A 20,422-nucleotide genomic window follows, 5' to 3' on the forward strand; every position below is an offset into this window, starting at 1 on the left:
TGCAAGTAGAGATAGTTTTACTTCTTCCTTTCCAATCTGGACGTTGTTTGTATTGTTTTCTTGTTAAATTGCCCTGCCTAGAACCTCCATTATAATGTTGAATAGAAGTTGCAAGAGAGGACATTCTCTCTTGCCTGCAGTCATTCACCATCAATTCTGATATTAGTTGTGGGTTTTTCATAAGATGCCCTTTATCAGATTGAAGAACTTCCTTCTTTTCCTAGATGTTCAGTGTTTTTATCATGAAAGGTTATTGAATTTTGTCAAATGCTTTTTCTGCAACAATTGAGATGGTTATGAGGTTTTTGTCATTTTTCTATTGATTTGAAATATTGTATTAATTGATTTCAGATGTTAAACAACCTTGCATTCCCGGAATAGATCCCACTTTATGTGTTGCTAGATTCAGTTTGCTAGTATTTTGTTGAGAATTTTTGCGTCTATACTTATAAGAGATATTGGTCTGTAATTTTCTTGTGTCATCTTTGTCTGGTTTTGGTATCAGGATGATTCTGATCTTATAGATCAGTTGGGAAGTGTTTTCTCTCTGTCCTTTTTTTAGGGGGAGAGTTTGTGATGAATTAGTACTATACTTGAAGTGCTTGTTAGAATTCACCAGTGAAGCCATCAGGGTCTGAGCTTTTCTTGTGGGTAGTTTATTGATTACTGATTCTGCGGAAGTTCTCAGTACTGAATACTTTAAAAAATCTTTTGTCTTTGGACAGATGAGGATGATTATGCTTACAACACAGCATCCCAGAATATGCTCAACCACAGCTGGAAGACATCTATAAACCTTTGTGCATTGATTCAAATTCCTGGAGTTTGGGACCCTTTTGTGAAGAGTTATGTAGAGGTAAGTAAACTTTTCATAAGGTTTTATTAGTTTCATTTTGTTATAAGCTTAATCTTTATTGATCAGAAAGCAACTAATGGAGAAAATTGTTTAAAAATAAAAAGAACATGATGCTTTTTTTTGGTCTGAATAATTTTTGTTTATTTTACCAATATACTGTAAACGTTACTGTGTTTATTTTCACCACTGGATAATGTGTCATGGCCAAATACAGTAGTCCCTCAGTATCCATGGATGCTGAAGTCCCTTGCTTTTTGAAAGTTTCATTAGTGCTAAGTGATAATTATGTTGTCCGAAGATAATCTCTGCAACCGTATGCTAGTGAATCTGGAAATTCCTGTGTCAGGATGGGAAGGAATGAAAGGAAAGGAATTATAATTCCTTATGCACTCCTTTTGTGGCTAAAGTTATGTAGGGCACTGAGGTTAGTTGCATCGTTTGAAGACTTTATTTCTCATAGGAACACTTCTTATGTTGAAGTTGCTGCATTTTTCAGTAACAAAATATGATAAGGGAAAAATGGGAAACCATGTAGGCCTTTTTTATGATCTTCTGTGTTCTATGGAGGTTGTAACATGCTGGTGGAAGCAAAAACTGGCATCACTATTGTTCCCTATAAAATGCTGTTTTTCAGTTGTATGAATTTTTTTGTGCTCATCAATAAAGTTAAGTTGTACATGATATTTCATATAGCTATCTTACAGAATTTAGCTAAGATATCATGACTTATTTTATATAGATGCTGGAATTCTATGGGGATCAAGATGGAGCTCGAGAGGTGCTTACCAATTACGCCTATGATGAAAAGTTCCCATCAAATCCAAATGCTCATATCTACTTATACAACTTTTTAAAGAGAGAGAAGGCACCAAGAGAGAAACTGATAAGTGTACTTAAGGTAGAGAATTTTTTTGTTGGTGTTTGAACAGGGTTGGGGATCTACTTTAAGACATTCTTAGGTCACTGCTTTCCAACTTTCATGTTATAGCATCCAGAGAAAATGAGAGTGTATGTATGGTACACTGAGGTAAAGACAGGAGGCTTCAGGCTCCCGGCAGACCCCCCCATCACTACCATTCCCCCATCTTCTGCCCAAGTGAGACGGAGGGGAGAGGATCAGTATTTCAGAAACTGTCACCCTGGTTGGAAAGTTCTGCATTGCTTTTTTTTTTTTTAGGATATCATCTTTATTGAAATTTAACTTACATACAATAAAACAGATATTTTAAATGTACACTGGGATGCATTTTAACAAATATATGCATCCATGTAACACTATAATAATCAAGATATTGAACATTTCCATCACCCTACAAAGTCCCTCATTTCCCTTTGCAACCAAGCCGCTCATGTACTCTTGGCCCCAGGCAGTCACTGATCTGCTTTCTGTCACTATAGATTAGTTTTATCTCTTCTAGAATTTCATATAAATGAAATCTGACAGTATGTACTCTTTTTTTTTTTCTTTAGGTCTGGATTTTCTTGCTCAGTAGAATGTTTTTGAGATTTATCCATATTATTGTATCAATAATTTATTCCTTATTACTGCTGAGTATTATTCCATTTTTTTAAATTATTTTTATTATTAATTAATTAATTAATTAATTAATTTTTGGCTGTGTTGAGTCTTCTTCGTTTCTGTGCGAGGGCTTTCTCTAGTTGCGGCGAGCGGGGGCCACTCTTCATCGTGCTGCGAGGGCCTCTCACTATCGCGGCCTCTCTTGTTGCGGAGCACAGGCTCCAGACGCGCAGGCTCAGTAGTTGTGGCTCACGGGCCTAGTTGCTACGCGGCATGTGGGATCTTCCCAGACCAGGGCTCGAACCCGTGTCCCCTGCATTAGCAGGCAGATTCTCAACCACTGCGCCACCAGGGAAGCCCATTATTCCATTTTTATACATTGACTTCTTGATGGACATTTGGGTTATTTTCACTCTTTGGCTATTATGAATACCACTGTGAACATTCATGTACAAGTTTTTGTGTGCACATATATTTTCATTTTTCTTTGGTAGTTACCTAAGAGTGGAATTGCTGGAAGGTATATGTTTAACTTAAGAAACTGCCCAACTGTTTTCTGAGGTGACTACACCATTGACATTCCCACCATCAAAGTATGAAAGTTCAGTTTCTCTTATTTGTCTTCTTATTGATTTGGAAGTTTTTTTTGTTTTGTTTTGTTTTTGTTCTTTGCTTTTTTTTGAATTGTGAGAATGGGTACCATTTTTTTTTAAATTAATTATTTATTTATGGCTGTGTTGGGTCTTCGTTTCTGTGTGAGGGCTTTCTCTAGTTGCGGCAAGCGGGGGTCACTCTTCATCGCGGTGTGCGGGCCTCTCACTGTTGCGGCCTCTCTTGTTGCGGAGCACAGGCTCCAGGCGCGCAGGCCCAGCAATTGTGGCTCACGGGCCTAGTCACTCCACGGCATGTGGGATCTTCCCAGACCAGGGCTCGAACCCATGTCCCCTGCATTGGCAGGCAGATTCTCAACCACTGCGCCACCAGGGAAGCCCTGGAAGTTTTTTTATATAATCTGGGTACAAGTCCTCTGTCAGGTATATGGATGGTAAATATGTTCTCCCAGTCTGTGGCTTGCCTTTTTGTTTTCTTTACAGTATCTTTCAAAGAGCAGAAATTTCTAATTTTGATTAAGTACAATTTACTCATTTTTCTTTTACAGTTAGTATTTTTTGTCTAAGAAATCTTTGCCTACTCCAAGATAATGAAGATTCTCTTCTGTGTTTTTTTTTCGAGAAGTGTTCCAGTTTTATGTTTCGGTCTGTGACAGATTTTGAGCTAATTTTTTTGTGTAGTGTGAGGTAAGGGTCATTGAAAAGACTATCCTTTCCCTGTTGAATTACATTGGTAACTTGGTTGAAAATCAATTGACCATGCATATAGACTCTATTGTGTTCTAGTAATGTGTATTTCCATCCGTATACCAATACCGCACATCATGACTACTGTAGCTTTACAGCGAGTCTTGGAATCATGTCATGAAAGTCATACAAATTTGTCCTTTTTCAAAATTGCTTTTAGCTTCGCTAGGTCCTTTGACTTTTCATGTACATTTTAAAATCAGCTTGTCAATTGCTACAAAAATATCTTGTTGGGATTTTGAATCTGTAGATCAATTTTGAGAGAATAGACATCTTACTAATACTGAGATTTCCAAACTGTGAACATGGTATGTCTCTCCATTAATTTAGGTATTTTATTTCTCTCTGAAATGTTTTGTAGTTTTTAGTGTATATATTTTGTTAAATTTACCCCTAAGTGTTTCAAGTTTGGGATTGTCACTGTATATTGTATTCCTTAAAATTTTTTTTTATTGTGGTAAAATATATGTAATATGAAATTTACCATTTTAACCATTTTCAAGTGCACATTTTTTCTTTTTTTTTGGCCACGCTATGTGGCATCTGGGATCTTAGTTCCCTGACCAGGGATCGAACCTGCGCCCCCTGCATTGGAAGCTCGAAGTCTGAACCACTGAACCGCCAGGGAAGTCCCTCAAGTGCACATTTTAACGGCATTGCCATTAAGTACATTCACAATTTTGTGCAACCATCACCACTGTCTACTTCCTGAACTTTTTCATCATCACAAACAGAAACTCTGTATCCATTAAACAATACGGCTCCCCCAACCCCTAGTAACCTCTATTCTACTTTTTTTTTTAATATATTGAAGTATAATTGATTTACAATATTGTGTTAGTTTCAGGCATACAGCAACCTCTATTCTACTCTGTCTCTTTATAAATTTGCTCGTTCTAGGAACCCCATCTAAGTGGAATCATACGGTATTTGTCCTTTTATGTCTTATTTCATAATGTTTTCAAGATTCATCCATGTTATAACATGTATCAGAATTTCCTTCCTTTTTAAGCCTGAATAACATTCCATTATGTATATATAATGGAATATTATATATATATTATATAAATATATTCCACATTTTATTTATCCGTTCATCTCTTGGTAGACATTTGGGTTGTTTTCGGTTTTTGGCTCTTGTGGATAACTCCACTATGAGCATTGGTGTACAGTACGTGTCTGAGTCCCTGCTTTCAGTTATTTTAAGTATATACCTAGGAGAGGAATTGCTGGATCATATGATACTTCTTTGGTTAACCTTTTGAGGAACCATCAATCTGTCTCCATAGCAGCTGTACCATTTTACATTCCCACCAGCAGTGCATGAGGGTTTAAACTTCTCCACATCCTCACCAACACTTTGTTACTTTCCTTTTTTAAGAAATTGATAATAGGTCTCCTGAGGTGTACGAAGCAGTGGTATCTCATTTTTATTTTGATTTGCATTTTCCTGATGGTAGTGATGTTGAGCATCTTTTCATGTGCTTAGTGGTTATTTGTGTACCTTCTTTGGAGAAATGTCTGTTTACATCCTTTTTTTGAATTAGGTGTTTCATTTTTTTGTTATTGAATTTAGGAGTTCTTTATATATTTCATGGTCAGTTTCTAATCATATTTTAGAGGAATAAGAAAAAGAAAGGTCCTTTTCAGCCTATACAAATGACTGAGAAAAATCCTTTTCTACCAATCTTCCTTTTAAAAAGCCAATTAGCTCTAATCTGTACTTGTATAGTCATCAAAATTGACATTATCAAACCTTCAGATGTGGAAACTGTACATTTTATAAAGTTTTCAACAGGCTTTGTTTTACTGCATAATACTTAAAAAAATGTTTTTAAAGAAAATCTGGTTTATTCTTGATTCAAGGCACTTTACATTTTCTTAACAGCTTTTTTGAGATAGAATTTATATAACATAAAATTCACTGTTTTAAATGCACAATCCAATTTTTTTTAGTATATGTACAGTGTTGTGCAACCATTATCATAATCTATTATAGAACATTTAATGACCCTCCAAAGAAACACCATACCCATTAGCCCACACCCACCCTCTCCACCCAAACCCTAGGTAACCACTAATCTACTTTCTGTCTCTATAGATTTGTCTATTCTGGACATTTCATATAAATGGAGTCATACAATATGTGGCCTTTTGTGACTGGTTTCTTTCCCTTAGCATATTTTTAAGTTCATCCATTTTGTAGCATGTGTCAATACTTCATTCCTTTTTATGTCTCAATATTATTCCACTGTATGAATGACAACATTTGTTTATCCATTAACCAATTGATAGACATTTGGGTTGTTTCTACTTTTCAGCTATTATGAATAATACTTCTGTGAACTTTTGTGTAAAACTTTTTGTGGAACATACGTTTTCAATTGTCTTGAATTGAAAGGGTATGCATACCTTGGAGTTGAATCACCAGAATATGCTAACTTTGTTTTACTTTTTGAGGAATTGCCAAGCTGTTTTGCTAAGGAACTGCACAGTTTTACGTTCTCACCAGCAATGCATGAGGGTTCTAATTACTCCACATCCTCGCTCATATTTGTTACTGTATTATTATTATTATTATGGCCATCCTAGTAGATAGAAAGTAGTATCTCATTGTGGTTTTGATTTGCATTTCCCTAATGACTAGTGATGTTGACCAACTTTTCATGTGCTTATGGGCTATTCGTGTATGTTCTTTGGAGAAATATTCCTTTGCCCATTTTTTAATTGGGTTGCTTATCTTTTTGTTGTTGAGATGTAAGAGTTCTTTATATATATTCTGAATACTAGACCCTTATCAGATATATGATCTGCAACTATTTTCTGTTTTCTTCCTTTCTGTGGGTTATCTTTATCTTTCTTGGTAATGGTTTATTTATTTATTTTTTTTGGCTGAGTGGTGCGGCTTGCAGGATCTTAGTTCCCCCACGAGGGATTGAACCCGGGCCCTCGGCAGTGAAAGTGCCGAGTCCTAACCACTGGACCACCAGGGAGTTCCCTTGATAGTGTTCTTTGAAGCACAAAAATGATTCATTTTGATAAAGTCCAATTTAGTGTTCTTACTTTGGTTGCTTGTGCTTTAGTTGTGTCATATCTATGAAACTATTGCCTAATCTAAGGTAACACATATTTACACCTAGGTTTTCTTCAGAGTTTTATAATTTTAGTTTTTACCTTTAGGTCTTTGATCTATTTTGAGTTAATTTTTGTATGTGGTGTGATGTAGTGGTCTAGCTTCATTCTTTTGCCATGTGGATATCCAGTTGTCCCAGCACTGTTTGTTGAAAGGAATTTTCATACTCCCATTGAATTGTCTTGGCACCACTGTCAAAAATTAATTGATCATGGATATATATGGTTTATTTCTGGACACTGAATTCTGTTCCATTGATTTATATGTCTATCTTTATATCAGTACCACAGTCTTACTTGCAAACTGCATAATATACTTTTAAAGTTGCTATTTTAATTTTACTCTCCAAGATTTCTCTTTACCCATTTGTGCAAGAAAATACTAAGGACAGTTACAACAAAAGCAAGGTGCTGAACTTTACTCAGGTTGTCAATCATTAATGGTGTTTTGAAAAGACTTTAAAAAATGGAACAGAAAATAACTGTATTCAGCACTTATCTTCAAGACAAGATAGATTTAGAGAAATTCTGGTTTTCCTTTTGAAAAATACAATATTTGAAATTAACTCAATAAATGGGTTTAAATAGATTGAACATAGCAGAAGAGAGAATTAATGAACTGTGTAGAAAATCAGGCTAAAGAAGGAAGAGCAAAAAGGATAAAAAGTGTGGAAAAGAGTGTACAAAGGACTCGGTGAAAGGTCTGAACTACTTGTAATTGGAGCCCAGGGAAAGGAGAGAGAGAACGGGGTTCAGAAGCAAACAAACAGGCAAAGACAATATTTAATGAGTCAATGGCTAAGAATTTTACAAAACTGATGAAAGACTTCCAGAGTTCTGATAGTGTTCTGTCTTTTGATCTGGGTGCTGATTATGTGAGTGTGTATAACTTGTGAAAGTTTATTGAATGGCACGCTCATGATTTGTGTACCTTTCTAGTACATATGTTATATTTCAATAAAATATTTTTTAAAAATCTAAGTGAATTGAACCATGTACAGAATTCCCTAAATCCAAAAAAAAATGTGATTTTGTAAAAACTGAGTTTTAATAATACTCTCTGATATTGGTATATTGATCATGTTGATTGATCTCTAATTTAAAAACTATTAAGAGAAATTAACAAATTTACTTTTCATTTTGTGGGAAATTATTTCAGTGTAAGGTTAAATTACCTCAGCAGCAGACAGAATAAATTCATCTCTAATATTAAATGTGTTTAAGTGAGAAATATACTTTCAATCCTATTTTTTGCATATTCATAAAAATTGTCCATCCTATTTTTAGAAAGAAAAACCTTTAACTTCTCCCTATTGTGTAAAAAGATTGTAAAAATATTGACTTGAATACTCTTAATGTACTGTGTTCCTGAATACAATCTCCCAAAATAACTAGCCTTGCCTTTTTTGGGTTTTGTTTTGTGTATTCTGTGACCTTTTGTGATCAATAAATATTAAATCTCTTTCCTATGTGATATTGATTCTCTTTTTCTTTATTTTTTTCCTCAGTCCTGGCTACTGAAAAGAAATTAAGTTTTTAAGTGTGGTAAACAGTATAAGTATAGAGAAAATAAAAAGTCTCCGTCTATCCACATCCCCCCACCCTCCCAACCAACTATCTTGTTATTAGGAGGGATTTTTTTTTTTTAAATAGCTTTACCTAGAACACCTTTCTATACCAAAATTGAACTGGATAAAAGCAAAGTATCTTTTAAATCCTTGATTCCTTTACTGAGGGCATATTAGATAGTAAGAACTTTATTTGAAAGTAAGCTGAAATTAGAGAAACGCCTTTTGATGTGTAAAAATTACAAGATTATCCTTTCTTCCAGATTTTGTATCAGATTGTACCATCTCATAAACTGATGTTAGAATTCCATAGATTACTGAGAAAATCAGGTAAGTAGTTTGTTTTAAATCTCTTTGTGCAGACAAGCTGTAGACTGGGGCTCAGCAGACTGTGGCTATGGGCCGGATCCACCTCTTGCCTGTTTTTGTTTTTTTTTTTTAATATTTCTTTCTTTTCTTCCTTCCTTCCTTTCCTTCTTTTCTTTCTTTCTTTCTGCATTGGGTCTTCGTTGCTGCACCCGGGCCTTCTCTACTTGGGGCGACTGGGGACTACTCTTGGTTGCGGTGCGTGGGCTTCTCATTGCGGTGGCTTCTCTTGTTGTGGAGCATGGGCTCTAGGCGCGCGGGCTTCAGTAGTTGTGGCTCGCAGGCTCTAGAGCTCAGGCTCAGTAGTTGTGGTGCATGGGTTTAGTTGCTCCGTGGCATGTGTGGTCTTCCTGGACCAGGGGTAGAACCCGTGTCTCCTGCGTTGGCAGGCGGATTCTTAATCACTGCACCACCAGGGAAGTCCCCTCTTGCCTGTTTCTATAAATCAAGTTCTGTTGGAGCACAGCCATGTCCATTTATTTATATGCATAAATATAAAAGCAGTCTATGGCTGCTTTTGCCCTACGACAGTAGTGTTGAGTAGTTATGACAGCCTGTAAGGCTTGCAAAACTTATACAGTGTCTGGCCCTTTACAGAAAAAGTGTGCTGACCTCTGCTATAGAATTTAGGCAATGGTTGCAAAAGAAAAACGGCTTCAATTTATATGATTCAGCTCATTTTAATCTTTACTAGGGTTCAGCTCAGTATAGAAAAGAACATAATTCTTCATAGGAAATCCGCTTGTTAAGTCCAGTAGGTACTGGGACTACCTCGGTTCTTCTCCTAATAGAAGAGAACATATATAAAATGCCCAAATAGGGCCAGTAGCTTAAATAATGTTCTCAGTAGTATAAACCATATAGAGATCAGACTCACCACCCTGCCTTCATTAATGTGGACTAAATTATCGAATTCTTCAGATTCATCACAGGAGAGTATGATCACAATGAATTGTTTTAAACTGTTAATCAAACTAGAAGGCTTATGATTCAGTGATACTTTATCAGTGGAATATAATCTTTTAGCTTTGCACTCTTCAGTGCTTTCTGTAAACTCTAGCTGTTGTGACCATTGCAGAAAACGAAGAACACCATAAACTGGGGTTGGAGGTATTATTTGGAGTCTTAGATTTTGCTGGATGCACTAAAAATATAACTGCTTGGAAATATTTGGCAAAATATCTCAGACAGACTTTAATGGGGTAAGTAAGAAACATACAGTGTTTATTACTGGATCAGCATAAATAATGTTTTATAATATTTTAGCTAATAAAGTTCTTTGTTTATGTTTTTGGATTTCTTGAACTGTGTCTTCAGCTGTTTTTTTCTGAGTACGTCAGAAGAACAGGAAATAGGAAGTCACAAGTAAAACATAAAAAATTCTATCCAGATTTTTTGTCTATCAAAATGGGTAATAGCCCTTACCACTACTCTGCTAAGAGCTAAGTTTGTGCTTTCTAATTGGAAATAGGGACCAGAAGGGGTCACCTCCACTCTTCACTAGATTCTTTGTAAAGCTGTTTGTGATTTGTGTCATCAACTTGTAAGATCACATGGGAAGCAGCTTTTCTCCCAACTGTTCTCAGTCATTTTCAGTGGTTTTTTTTAGGACCTCATAAAATCGTCACGGTTATTCATTCAGCAAATATTTATTAAGTCCCTTGTGAGCTGGGTGTCTAAAGCTATCCCTCTGATCAAAATAATCATCAGTGCCACATTTTGAGCAAAAGAAAAGGAGTGGCCCTTGTCATTTTTACCTTGTGTGTGAGAGAATAAAGGATATCACAAAAAATTAAATTTCATTGATTTATTATATCCATTTTAGTTGCTTAGGAACTTCATTATCAGTGGGAACTTGCTTCAGGCTTCAGACCTGACTCGACCTTAGAACAGTCTTGATTAGGAAGTATTTTTGGTGTGATATGTTGATGTACTCACTGTAAACCACTTTCCAGATCTAAAGCACTGTACAAACCCTTACTAACCCCAGGGTTCTTGAAGGCAGAGAAATGTGCTGCTCACTTTTTAAACCTCTAGAAGTTTTGCCACAGGGGCAAATAGGTACTAAATAAGTCTTTGTCTATTAAATTATTGATGAATACTTAGCATTGCCTGGGTTCAACTGTCAAACCTATGTGTTCCTGTGTTTGTATAATAATGCCATCTCAATTTGGATAGTAATTCTTTATAGCATATAATTTTAAAGTAAGGTTTTAAAGTAACTTTTAAGAAATAAATAACAATAGCTAACATTTGTTGAAAATTTACTTTGTACCAGACAGCATGCAAAGAGCTTTATATGACACTTGCTATACTGTGGACCAGTTTAATACTAATAACAATGCTACGAGATGGGCACCATTAATATCCTCAAGGAAATTGAGGCTCAGAGAAATGAAGCAACTTGCCGAAGATCACATAGATAGTAGATGGAGGATCTGGGATTTGAATCTGAGATTTTGACCTTAGAGTCTGTGCTGTTAACTGCTGTGCTGTACTGAACTGGCTCTTTCATTAAATGGAAAATGGGACGTGGAGATCAAAGAGAACGAAAAAGGATTTGCTTTCATGCGTGTGCTATGCCATGGCCATACTCAGAAGCTAGTTTGGAAACATATTCCTTGTCATCTTTCCACAGACCCTACTTAAGTTCAGATTCTGACACTATAGGTCTGTCTTCATCAGTGACCTTCCCTTTTAACATTTTTCTTTTCCAGGAGTCATCTTGCCTGGGTTCAAGAAGAGTGGAACTCCAGGAAAAACTGGTGGCCAAGCTTTCACTTCAGCTACTTTCGGGCAAAAAGTGATTGGAAGGAAGATAAAGCTTTGGCTTGTGAGAAAGCTTTGGTAGCTGGGTTACTGTTAGGAAAAGGTACATGTTTTGTTTTCTTTTTATCTAGCCATAGCTTTCAGGTGATTCTGAAATTACAAAGCGTGACCATTCATTCATATTAGAGTTTACCTAAACAGTATCTAAGGGTATTAGATGCTGGAAAAATAACTGCTGAGTGGAAAAATGAATACTGAATTCGGGCCAGGTGATCTGCTTGTAGTGAATTTCCATGGATTAGAAACAGTGATTTCATAATGTTCATCGTCATTGGTTTTTATGCTCTAACTTGAGTATCTTTAGGGGCCATTAAGATAAAGGATGCACCGTTTTCACAGCAAATGACCATTTGGCTGTGCTGTAGAGAAAGTTTACTGAGTTTGTCTACTATATTAGACATAAAAAAATATTCTTTATTGACCTCATTTTTTTATGACAGCTTTGTTATTTATATTTACTTACCTGTTGCTGTAAGGATGAGACATTTTCTTCCCTTCAGAAAAGAAAAAAAAAAATACCTCCTATTAACTTACTTAAAAGTCCTCTTAAAAGAAAGGGAAATTGGTCTTTTCTTTGGGGAATATCTTGGCTGTTAAAACGCTTACCTGCTTTGTACCACTGAAATATAGAAAGGTAGCCAGTACTGAGATGAGACGGCCACAGAACGTGTCCAGAGATGAAGAAAGTGACCTCACAGTGGCCATGAGTAAGCAGTGTGTGGCCACGGAGTTTAAAGTATCCTAAAGAGATTCTTCAGGTCGGTTTAGATATAATTTGTATTGATTTGGAATTAGTATTCTCAGTTAATGTTTCAGATGGTTACTAAGATTAGTAAAATACTGATTTTATTGGAGGAAAGGGATTAGTAAACATGAAAGTAGTTTTAAAAATTTCTCTCTGATGTACTGATGACAAGAAACAAATGTGATTTGGATTGTGACTTTCTACTTCATGAGTATAGAGGTTTCTGGTACAGATATCAAAAGGTACCTGTGTTTGAGTGGGGTCTGAAGACCTGGGTTAACTTTCCAATTCTGTCCCTTACTTGCCAGGTCACTTAGGTCAAGCAGTTAACCTTTGGGAGCCTTCTATTTGAGATGGGCAGTGTAACACCTGCCCCGTTTGCTTACAGGATTGCTGTAAGCATCACGCAAACATCACATCAAAGTGCTTTATACATTCTGAGGTATCCTGCGAATATCAGGCATAAAATGTCTGAGAATGGGCTCACCTTTTCTTCTTTCCAGGTGTTAGTATGGGGGTTGAGTCAGTCTGTTGGGAGTTGTGCTGGGTTTTGCTCTTGATCTGGTTACCCTCGTCACATCCTGGGATTGGAATTTTAGTCGTGGCCTCCCTTTGCTTTGTGCTTGGAGTAGGGTACCGTGGCTGCCCTTCCTCCCATGCTCTGCTCAGGGTGAACCAGGCCCGTTTCTCCTTGGAGGGGCCTTTCCTCCCAACACGTCAGGCTGCTTGGCTGCCCTGTGGCTTTAGCTCGGTGGGCTTGAAGTTGGGCATGGTAGTTTATTTGCTTTTTCTCTGTGTTAGATTGGTAGCAGAGTTTTTTCCAGTTTTCTGTATTCTAGACAGAAGCAGAAATCTGTGTACAAAGTATTTTGTTTTTGCTGAAGTGGTAGATGTGTTTAGAAACACAAATTATTATATTAACACCACACTCACCACTGCTTCCCAGCTAATAAATTATTAGCAGTTCTCACCTACTATTTTCAGGGATAATAAAATTGTTACTCTAGGTACAATATATATTCTAGCAATTTCCCAGAGAACATGAATAAATGCAAGCTGAGACTGTAATAAAATTAATTTTCCTATTTTTTTTTTAATGAATAGCCCAGTTTTGCTTTTTTTTTTTTTTTTAAAGAAATTCACGTTCTTTTATTTATTTATTTATGACTGTGTTGAATCTTCGTTTCTGTGCGAGGGCTTTCTCCATTTGCAGCAAGCAGGGACCACTCTTCATCGCGGTGCGCGGGCCTCTCACTGTCGCGGCCTCTCTTGTTGCGGAGCACAGGCTCCAGACGCGCAGGCTCAGCAATTGTGGCTCACGGGCCCAGTTGCTCCGTGGCATGTGAGATCCTCCCAGACCGGGGCTCGAACCCGTGTCCCCTGCATTGGCAGGCAGATTCTCAACCACTGCGCCACCAGGGAAGCCCCAATTTTCCTATTTTTTTATGGTCTCATTTATTAAATAGAGAAAATCTCTTATAATATCCAGCTTACATTTTTCTTACAGGAATTTGATTCATGTCTCTGAAATACTTAACTAGTGATCCTCTTAGCTTTGTAAGACTATCAAAAGCAGGTAGAACTTGTGATGAGCACCTTTGGCACCTTTGGCATATCTGCATGATCACCATCCAGCTGCCTGCTAGATGGCGGGAATGGCTAGATTAAATTTTTGATCTCTTCTAACCTATGATTTGTTTATTCTAATTCTTCACATCAGGGTTTTCTACAGAGAACTTCCTTATTGTCATAGATGTGTCTTTGGCTCTTTTACCACCTTATCATTGAGAAGGAAGCTCTAGTAGTTTGCTTCTGGAGAAGGCTCATTTAATATATGAATATATATATAATATGCATATCACCTTAACTAAGGTTTAGGAGGGAAGGTAGAAAACAAGCTAAAGTATATGCTTTAATTATGATGGATCAGAAATATTTTTGTATGTAGGAAGCAGTACATTTCATTGGTGACAGCTCTGAGAATGGGCTTAGACATATTGGTGTAGGTAATACAAATCCGTCTACTTTTATAATCATCAGTATGCCAGAGTTGAAGCAAAATTTTTAAAATGTAGAAATATACTTGAAGAATTTGATAAGTATTAAAATTTTCTGTTTATTTTGCCTTGTTTTGTTTCTTAGATTGTAGATATTTTCGGAATATTTCAAAACAAGATCATCAAGTCTTAAAGAAGAAAATTAAGCAGATGAAGAAATCAGTGAAAAAATACAGCATTGTAAATCCAGGACTCTGATACTGAATTTTAGTTACTTCAGATTAGTAGCTACAGAGTCGTAACTCAGTTGATAGCTTTAAATGTATTTATTTATTTGGTATTTTAAGAAGGTAGCTTATTTGGCTATGAAAAAGTTATTTTTATATTTTTTTATATTTTCTTTTACTCTCCGTTATAGCTAGAGAAACAGTCTCATTGCCTTTGCTCTTTGTAAATATATTTTTTCTTTTTTTTGTACTGTTAAATGTAACATTTATTAAGGAATAATCTTCAAATAAAAATATATTTGTTTAATCAGAGCATATAGCTCTACAGCAGTTATTGCTGTTTGCAGATAATTTGCCTCTGATAATTGTGTAATAAAATATAACTTGTGGGACTGTTAAATGAACGTGTGTATTCTTTTACATGCTCAATGATCCATGTTAGGTTTACCACCATGAAGAATATATTGGTGATGAGTTCTCTTGAGGAAACAGAGAAGGATTTAGAAAAGAACTCCTCTTTCTCTGTTGGTAGTAAGACATGGCAGTGTGGGGTTAAGTGACCTCTGGTAGAGAGCTACCTTTGACTCTGGAGGACTCATTTGGGTCAGAGAGGGTAGAGGGGCCTGGTTGCTTTTAGCTGGCACTGGCCTAACTTTAAAGGATTCCAGCTTTGTTGGTTTGCTTGTTTGCCTGGCACAGCAATCTAAGACATGCTCTAGAACTACTGTGTCCCTCTCCTTTCTCTTGGAAACCAGAATGCAGTGCAGCAGTAGGTAGCTGGACAGTGGAGAAATAGTGTCCCAGGGTCATACAGGAAGCCCACTGGGAAAGCTTCGCTCAGAAGCCAAGAACAACTTTCCTGGAATATCAGCTGAGCTTTATAATATGTTGTGGTAACTGGTGGAGTAAGTGCTTCTTGAAAACTGTCTTGGCTCATATACATTTACTGTTCAGATAACTAGTATTTGAGTTCCATGAAGGCTCCCTAACTTCAGAGCAAGTCCGATATTAAGATGGCAAACCACACGTTTTCCCCATTGGCTTATATTCCTACCAATTTCAAACCATCTGTCAGAAAATTAGGGGACAAATTATGCTTTGTCAATAATTTAATTCGATATTTTATACTTCGTAAATAAATGACTATCAACAAATAACTACCCAACTTTATAATATTTGTGTGAAACAAGTAGGTGCCCCACAGAACCAAAGTAAAGCAAGTGAAAACTACCAATGAATAGGGCCGGCTTCACCACTGGGAGTCCATGCTTGGGTGGTAAAGGAGTTCTGTATAAGATCAACACTATAAGGGTGAAAGTCCCAGAGGATGTGGACAAAATCTCAAAGCCTAAGCCAAGATGGTCAGGGCCTCTAGTCCCTGAAACCTATAGTCAAAAACTCTAAAATAGGATTTATGAATTCTCATGATCCCTAGCAGGGTGGAGGTGAGAATTAAGGAGAAATGAGTAGATATGGTTATCAAATGTTCGTATCTAATAGCACAATAGGAGCAATGTGAAATTATTTTCAACTGTGAAATTTTTTTAAGCCCACTAAGATTAAAGCTAGTTTCATGAGTCATAATGGCTAAAATTTATCAAGCACGTTGGGCTTTACATTTCGTCATCTCATCACTGCAGTCCTATGAATTATCCCTATCTTAACAAGAAAGAAAGTGGTGTCCTCAGAGATTAAGTAACTTGCCCAGGGTCACGGCTGGTAGGTGCTGGCTCTAGGACTATAATCCGATCAGTGTGGTTCCAAAGGTCACACTCTGTCTGTGCTATGTGTACTGCCTTCCAGTTTAGTCATGTTTATAACCTGCAGCGCCCTGAGCTAGGGAGCAGGACAAAGAATAGAGGGGATCCATCACCCATCCTTTCTCCTGGGCATGGAAGGTTCCCTCTCTGTGTCCTCACTGATCCCTCCCCATACAGCCTCTTGTGAAATCACCACATTGTTTAATAGTCTTTGTACATCTGTCTTTCTCAGTTGTATATTACCTAGCCTTAATAATCTCCATATCACCAACACCTAACAGAATTTCTGGCTTATTAAATATTGAGTAGAACTGAATGAAAATTTATGAAAGTTATGGACTGAGCACGCCTGTCCCATAGGCAGTAATAATCTTGGTGAATTTCTGCCAAGGGTAGGGCCTCAGGAGACTGTTAGGTTTGAATCCTGGGTTTATCATAAGCTTTCATTGTTTCTTTACCTACAGAATGGAGACAAGTAAAATTGATTGCTGTACTTTCTTTTTTATTTTTATTTATTTATTTATTTTGGTTGTGCTGGGTCTTAGTTGAGGCATGCGGGATCTTTAGTTGCCATATGCGGGCTTCTTAGTTGCGGCATTTGGACTCAGTTGTGGCATGCATGTGGGATCTAATTCCCCGACCAGGGATCGAACGTGGGCCGCCTGCACTGGGAGCGCAGAGTCTTACCCACTGGACCACCAGGGAAGTCCATGTACTTTCTTTTAAAAAAATGTTTTTATGCATCATGATGGAATGAGAAAAATCTGGGATGTAATTCAGAACACCTAAATTTTCTTGCCATCTTTTGCAGTCACCTAAAGCGTGACCCTAAATGTTTCATGGAACCTCTCAGACTTAAGCCACTTGTCTATACATTGGTAATGGCATATCTACCCTGCTTAGCTAATAGAATTATTGTGAAGATCACATGAGATGAAGTGAGAAAATACTTCATAAACTATAGTACATAATACAAATGAGAAGAATTGTTAATACTTTCCCTAAGCTCAAACGCGCCTGCTCATTTTCAGACTGTGAGAGAACGCAGATAGATGCCAGAGAAATCAGTAAACTATATGAGAGGCTACTGAGCTGGAACATTTCTTTTTCTATTTTTTCTATTTTATTCCATGACCTGATTCTAGGATAAACACCAGACTCTTAACTTTTCAACATCGTTTTTAAAAGGCACTTGCTGGGCTTCCCTGGTGGCACAGTGGTTAAGAATCCGCTTGCCAATGTAGGAGACACAGGTTCGAGCCCTGGCCCGGGAAGATCCCACATGCCGTAGAGCATTTAAGCCCGTGTGCCACAACTACTGAGCCTGCACTCTAGAGCCCACGAGCCACAACTACTGAGCCTGCATGCCACAACTACTGAAGCCTGCATGCCTAGAGCCCGTGCTCTGCAACAAGAGAAGCCACTGCAATGAGAAGCCTGCGCACCGCAAGGAAGAGTAGCCCCCGCTCGCCGCAACTAGAGAAAGCCCGCATGTAGCAACGAAGACCCAACACAGCCAAAAATAAATAAATAAATTTATTTAAAAAAATAAATTAAAAAAAAAAAGGCACGGGCTTCCCTGGTGGTGCAGTGGTTGAGAATCTGCCTGCTAATGCAGGGGACACGGGTTCGAGCCCTGGTCTGGGAAGATCCCACATGCCGCGGAGCAACTAGGCCCGAGAGCCACAACTACTGAGCCTGCGCGTCTGGAGCCTGTGCTCCACAACAAGAGAAGCCACGATAGTGAGAGGCCCACGCACCGCGATGAAGAGTGGCCCCCGCTTGCCACAACTAGAGGAAGCCCTTGCACAGAAACGAAGACCCAACACAGCCAAAAATAATTAATTAATTAATTAAAAGGTGCTAATAATTTTTTTAAAAAAAGGCACTTGCCATAGGAAACAACATGTGTGTGTGTGTAACTGCTATGGGATGAATTGTGTGTCCCCAAAAAGATGTATTGAAATCCTAACCCCCAGAACCTCAGAATGTGACTTCATTTGGAGATTGGATCTTTATAGAGGTAATCAAGTTAAAATAAGACCATTAAAGTGAGTGCTAATCTGACTGATGTCTTTATAAAAAGGGGAAATTTGGACACAGACATGCACACAGGGAGAAAGTTGTGTGAACACAACGACAGATATTGGGGTGATGTATCTACAAGCTAAGGAATGCAAAACATTGCTGGTAAACCCTGAAAAGGTAGGGGAGGGACGTGGGCCAGATTCTCCCTCCTGGACCTCAGAAGGAACCCACCCTGCCGACACCTTGATCTCAGACTTCAGGCTCCAGAACTGTGAGACAATAAATGTCTGTTATTGAAGCCTTGCAGTTTGTGGTACTTTGTTACGGCAGCCCTAGCAAACTAATACAATAATTTTTAAAGAAAATATCATGCCTGCTTCAAAAGTGAGAGCTAAAGTGATTTCAGATACTCAGTCTTGGCCCAGCTGGTGGTTCCAGGTTTATCTCCTAAGCTCACCTCACAGTCAAAATTTGTCGTCCGTTCTTCCCCATCTGTGCGTTATCTCAAAACCCTGCTCAACCTTCATTAAGATTTTTTTCTTTGTCCCCTCCAGCCTGATGTCATCTCTCCCTCCTTGGAATCCACTGGCAGTTTGTTCCTTCCTTATTATCTTAATATAATCTGCCTTGTATTATTTGGAAACTTATTTTAACTTTTCTTCTCAGAGCATAAGCTTCTTGAAAAAGTTTGTTTCATGCATCAGTTTTCTGTTCAACATTCCTCTTCCAGCATAAGCTTTGCACATGATCATACAAACCTACTGAACTGACATTGAGACATCTATTATAAAATTAATTACTGCATAATTATTATATAACCACATGTATTATGGTATTATATCTCAAATATTATGCAGCCCCATCTGAAATATTACATATTTTAATAATGAGAAATTCATGCTGTCATTACATCTGATGGGACCTGCAAGCCAATCTCTCCCTGCTAATTTTGTAATCACTCTGCCCAAAGCAATAAGATCTGATTTACATGTCCTGGGTAGGTAGGAAGATTTGCGTTTTCATATGTCCAAGTTTATTTTTTTAATGCCGAGTTCTAATTCTGTAAACAGAATCATTTAGAATTATTTTCCTAAAAGGAGGCATTCCTTTGGACTCAGTTGTTTTTTCATGGCAAAGGAAAAGTGAGACAAACGTTAGTACAATCAAAAAGTACTCTCAGGTCCTGCACGGAACAAGAGAATGCACTCATTCTTACACGTCACAGGGTAAACGGTCACCTCCCATTTCTGAGAAGGCCTCAGGGCTGTAGATTCACTGGCGGAAGTTGGTCCAAGTGTAGCTCCTCCCGCCCAAGGCTTCCAGAGCGATGACGTTATCTGACCTTCGAGCAAACAACCCCGTGGAATCAGCACAGCCACCAATGAATTACTGATGCTGTATTATGTTTTAAAAAGCAACATTCAACGGGGTATGCTGTTGAACAGTACCCCCAGGAGAGCAGGGCTGTTTGGGGATCATTCTAAGCACTCCCTCCCCTTGACTTTTCTCTTAGTTACTAAAATGTTGTTTGTATTTTAAAAGCTACTTTGGGCTTTCATAATCCAGAGCATCATGAGCACAGCCTTGGCTAGATTGAGGCTCAGTGTCCCTTCTTGGTGACGCTCTGGCAAAGGCTATTGGTGGTGGTGGTGGGGAGCCAGTGAGAAGAATCTTTGACTTTGTCTGCATTTCAAAGGGCAGTTTTTGCCAGTAGGGACATTTCAGGCCGGAGGGAAACTGTGGAAAATACCCAAAGGAAAGTGAGCTCAGGTACCAAATGTTCCCTGTGAGCCTGAGCCCCTGTTCGTGCCTCTGTTTGGGTTTGGGTTTGGGGCCGTGTGAGTTTGGGGTGCCGTGTCCTTTATCACTCATTCAAGAAATATTTATCAAAAGCCCGTTATGTGCCAGGGACATGTATAAAGCAAAAGATGTATTAGTATTCTTCAGTACTAATGTTGAAACATATGCTAAGTGAGGAGGGATGCCCCCAAAGCAAGTATAGGTTTGGCAAAAATAAAGAACCCAGATGTTCTGTGC

At 37.9% G+C, this 20,422-nt stretch overlaps 1 protein-coding gene across 3 annotated transcripts in view; it reads left to right on the forward strand.

Annotated features, from left to right (window-relative positions):
• The window catches only part of TAF1A (TATA-box binding protein associated factor, RNA polymerase I subunit A), a 35,409-nt gene extending 20,412 nt beyond the window's left edge, over nt 1–14,997 (forward strand). For 2 of the 3 annotated variants that reach the window (XM_007172049.2, XM_007172050.2), the window contains exons 6-11: nt 726–856; nt 1,596–1,754; nt 8,697–8,763; nt 9,878–10,001; nt 11,517–11,671; nt 14,516–14,997. In XM_007172049.2, coding sequence (XP_007172111.1) covers nt 726–856; nt 1,596–1,754; nt 8,697–8,763; nt 9,878–10,001; nt 11,517–11,671; nt 14,516–14,628 — 749 coding nt within the window. In that variant the 3' untranslated portion in view covers nt 14,629–14,997. The remainder of the gene's footprint in view (nt 1–725; nt 857–1,595; nt 1,755–8,696; nt 8,764–9,877; nt 10,002–11,516; nt 11,672–14,515) is intronic. The other variant, XM_057544890.1, reaches the window with a different exon arrangement.
• Nucleotides 14,998–20,422: the final 5,425 nt, after the last annotated feature.

The sequence above is a fragment of the Balaenoptera acutorostrata genome, chromosome 1, assembly GCF_949987535.1.
Source record: "Balaenoptera acutorostrata chromosome 1, mBalAcu1.1, whole genome shotgun sequence".
Lineage (NCBI taxonomy): Eukaryota > Metazoa > Chordata > Mammalia > Artiodactyla > Balaenopteridae > Balaenoptera > Balaenoptera acutorostrata.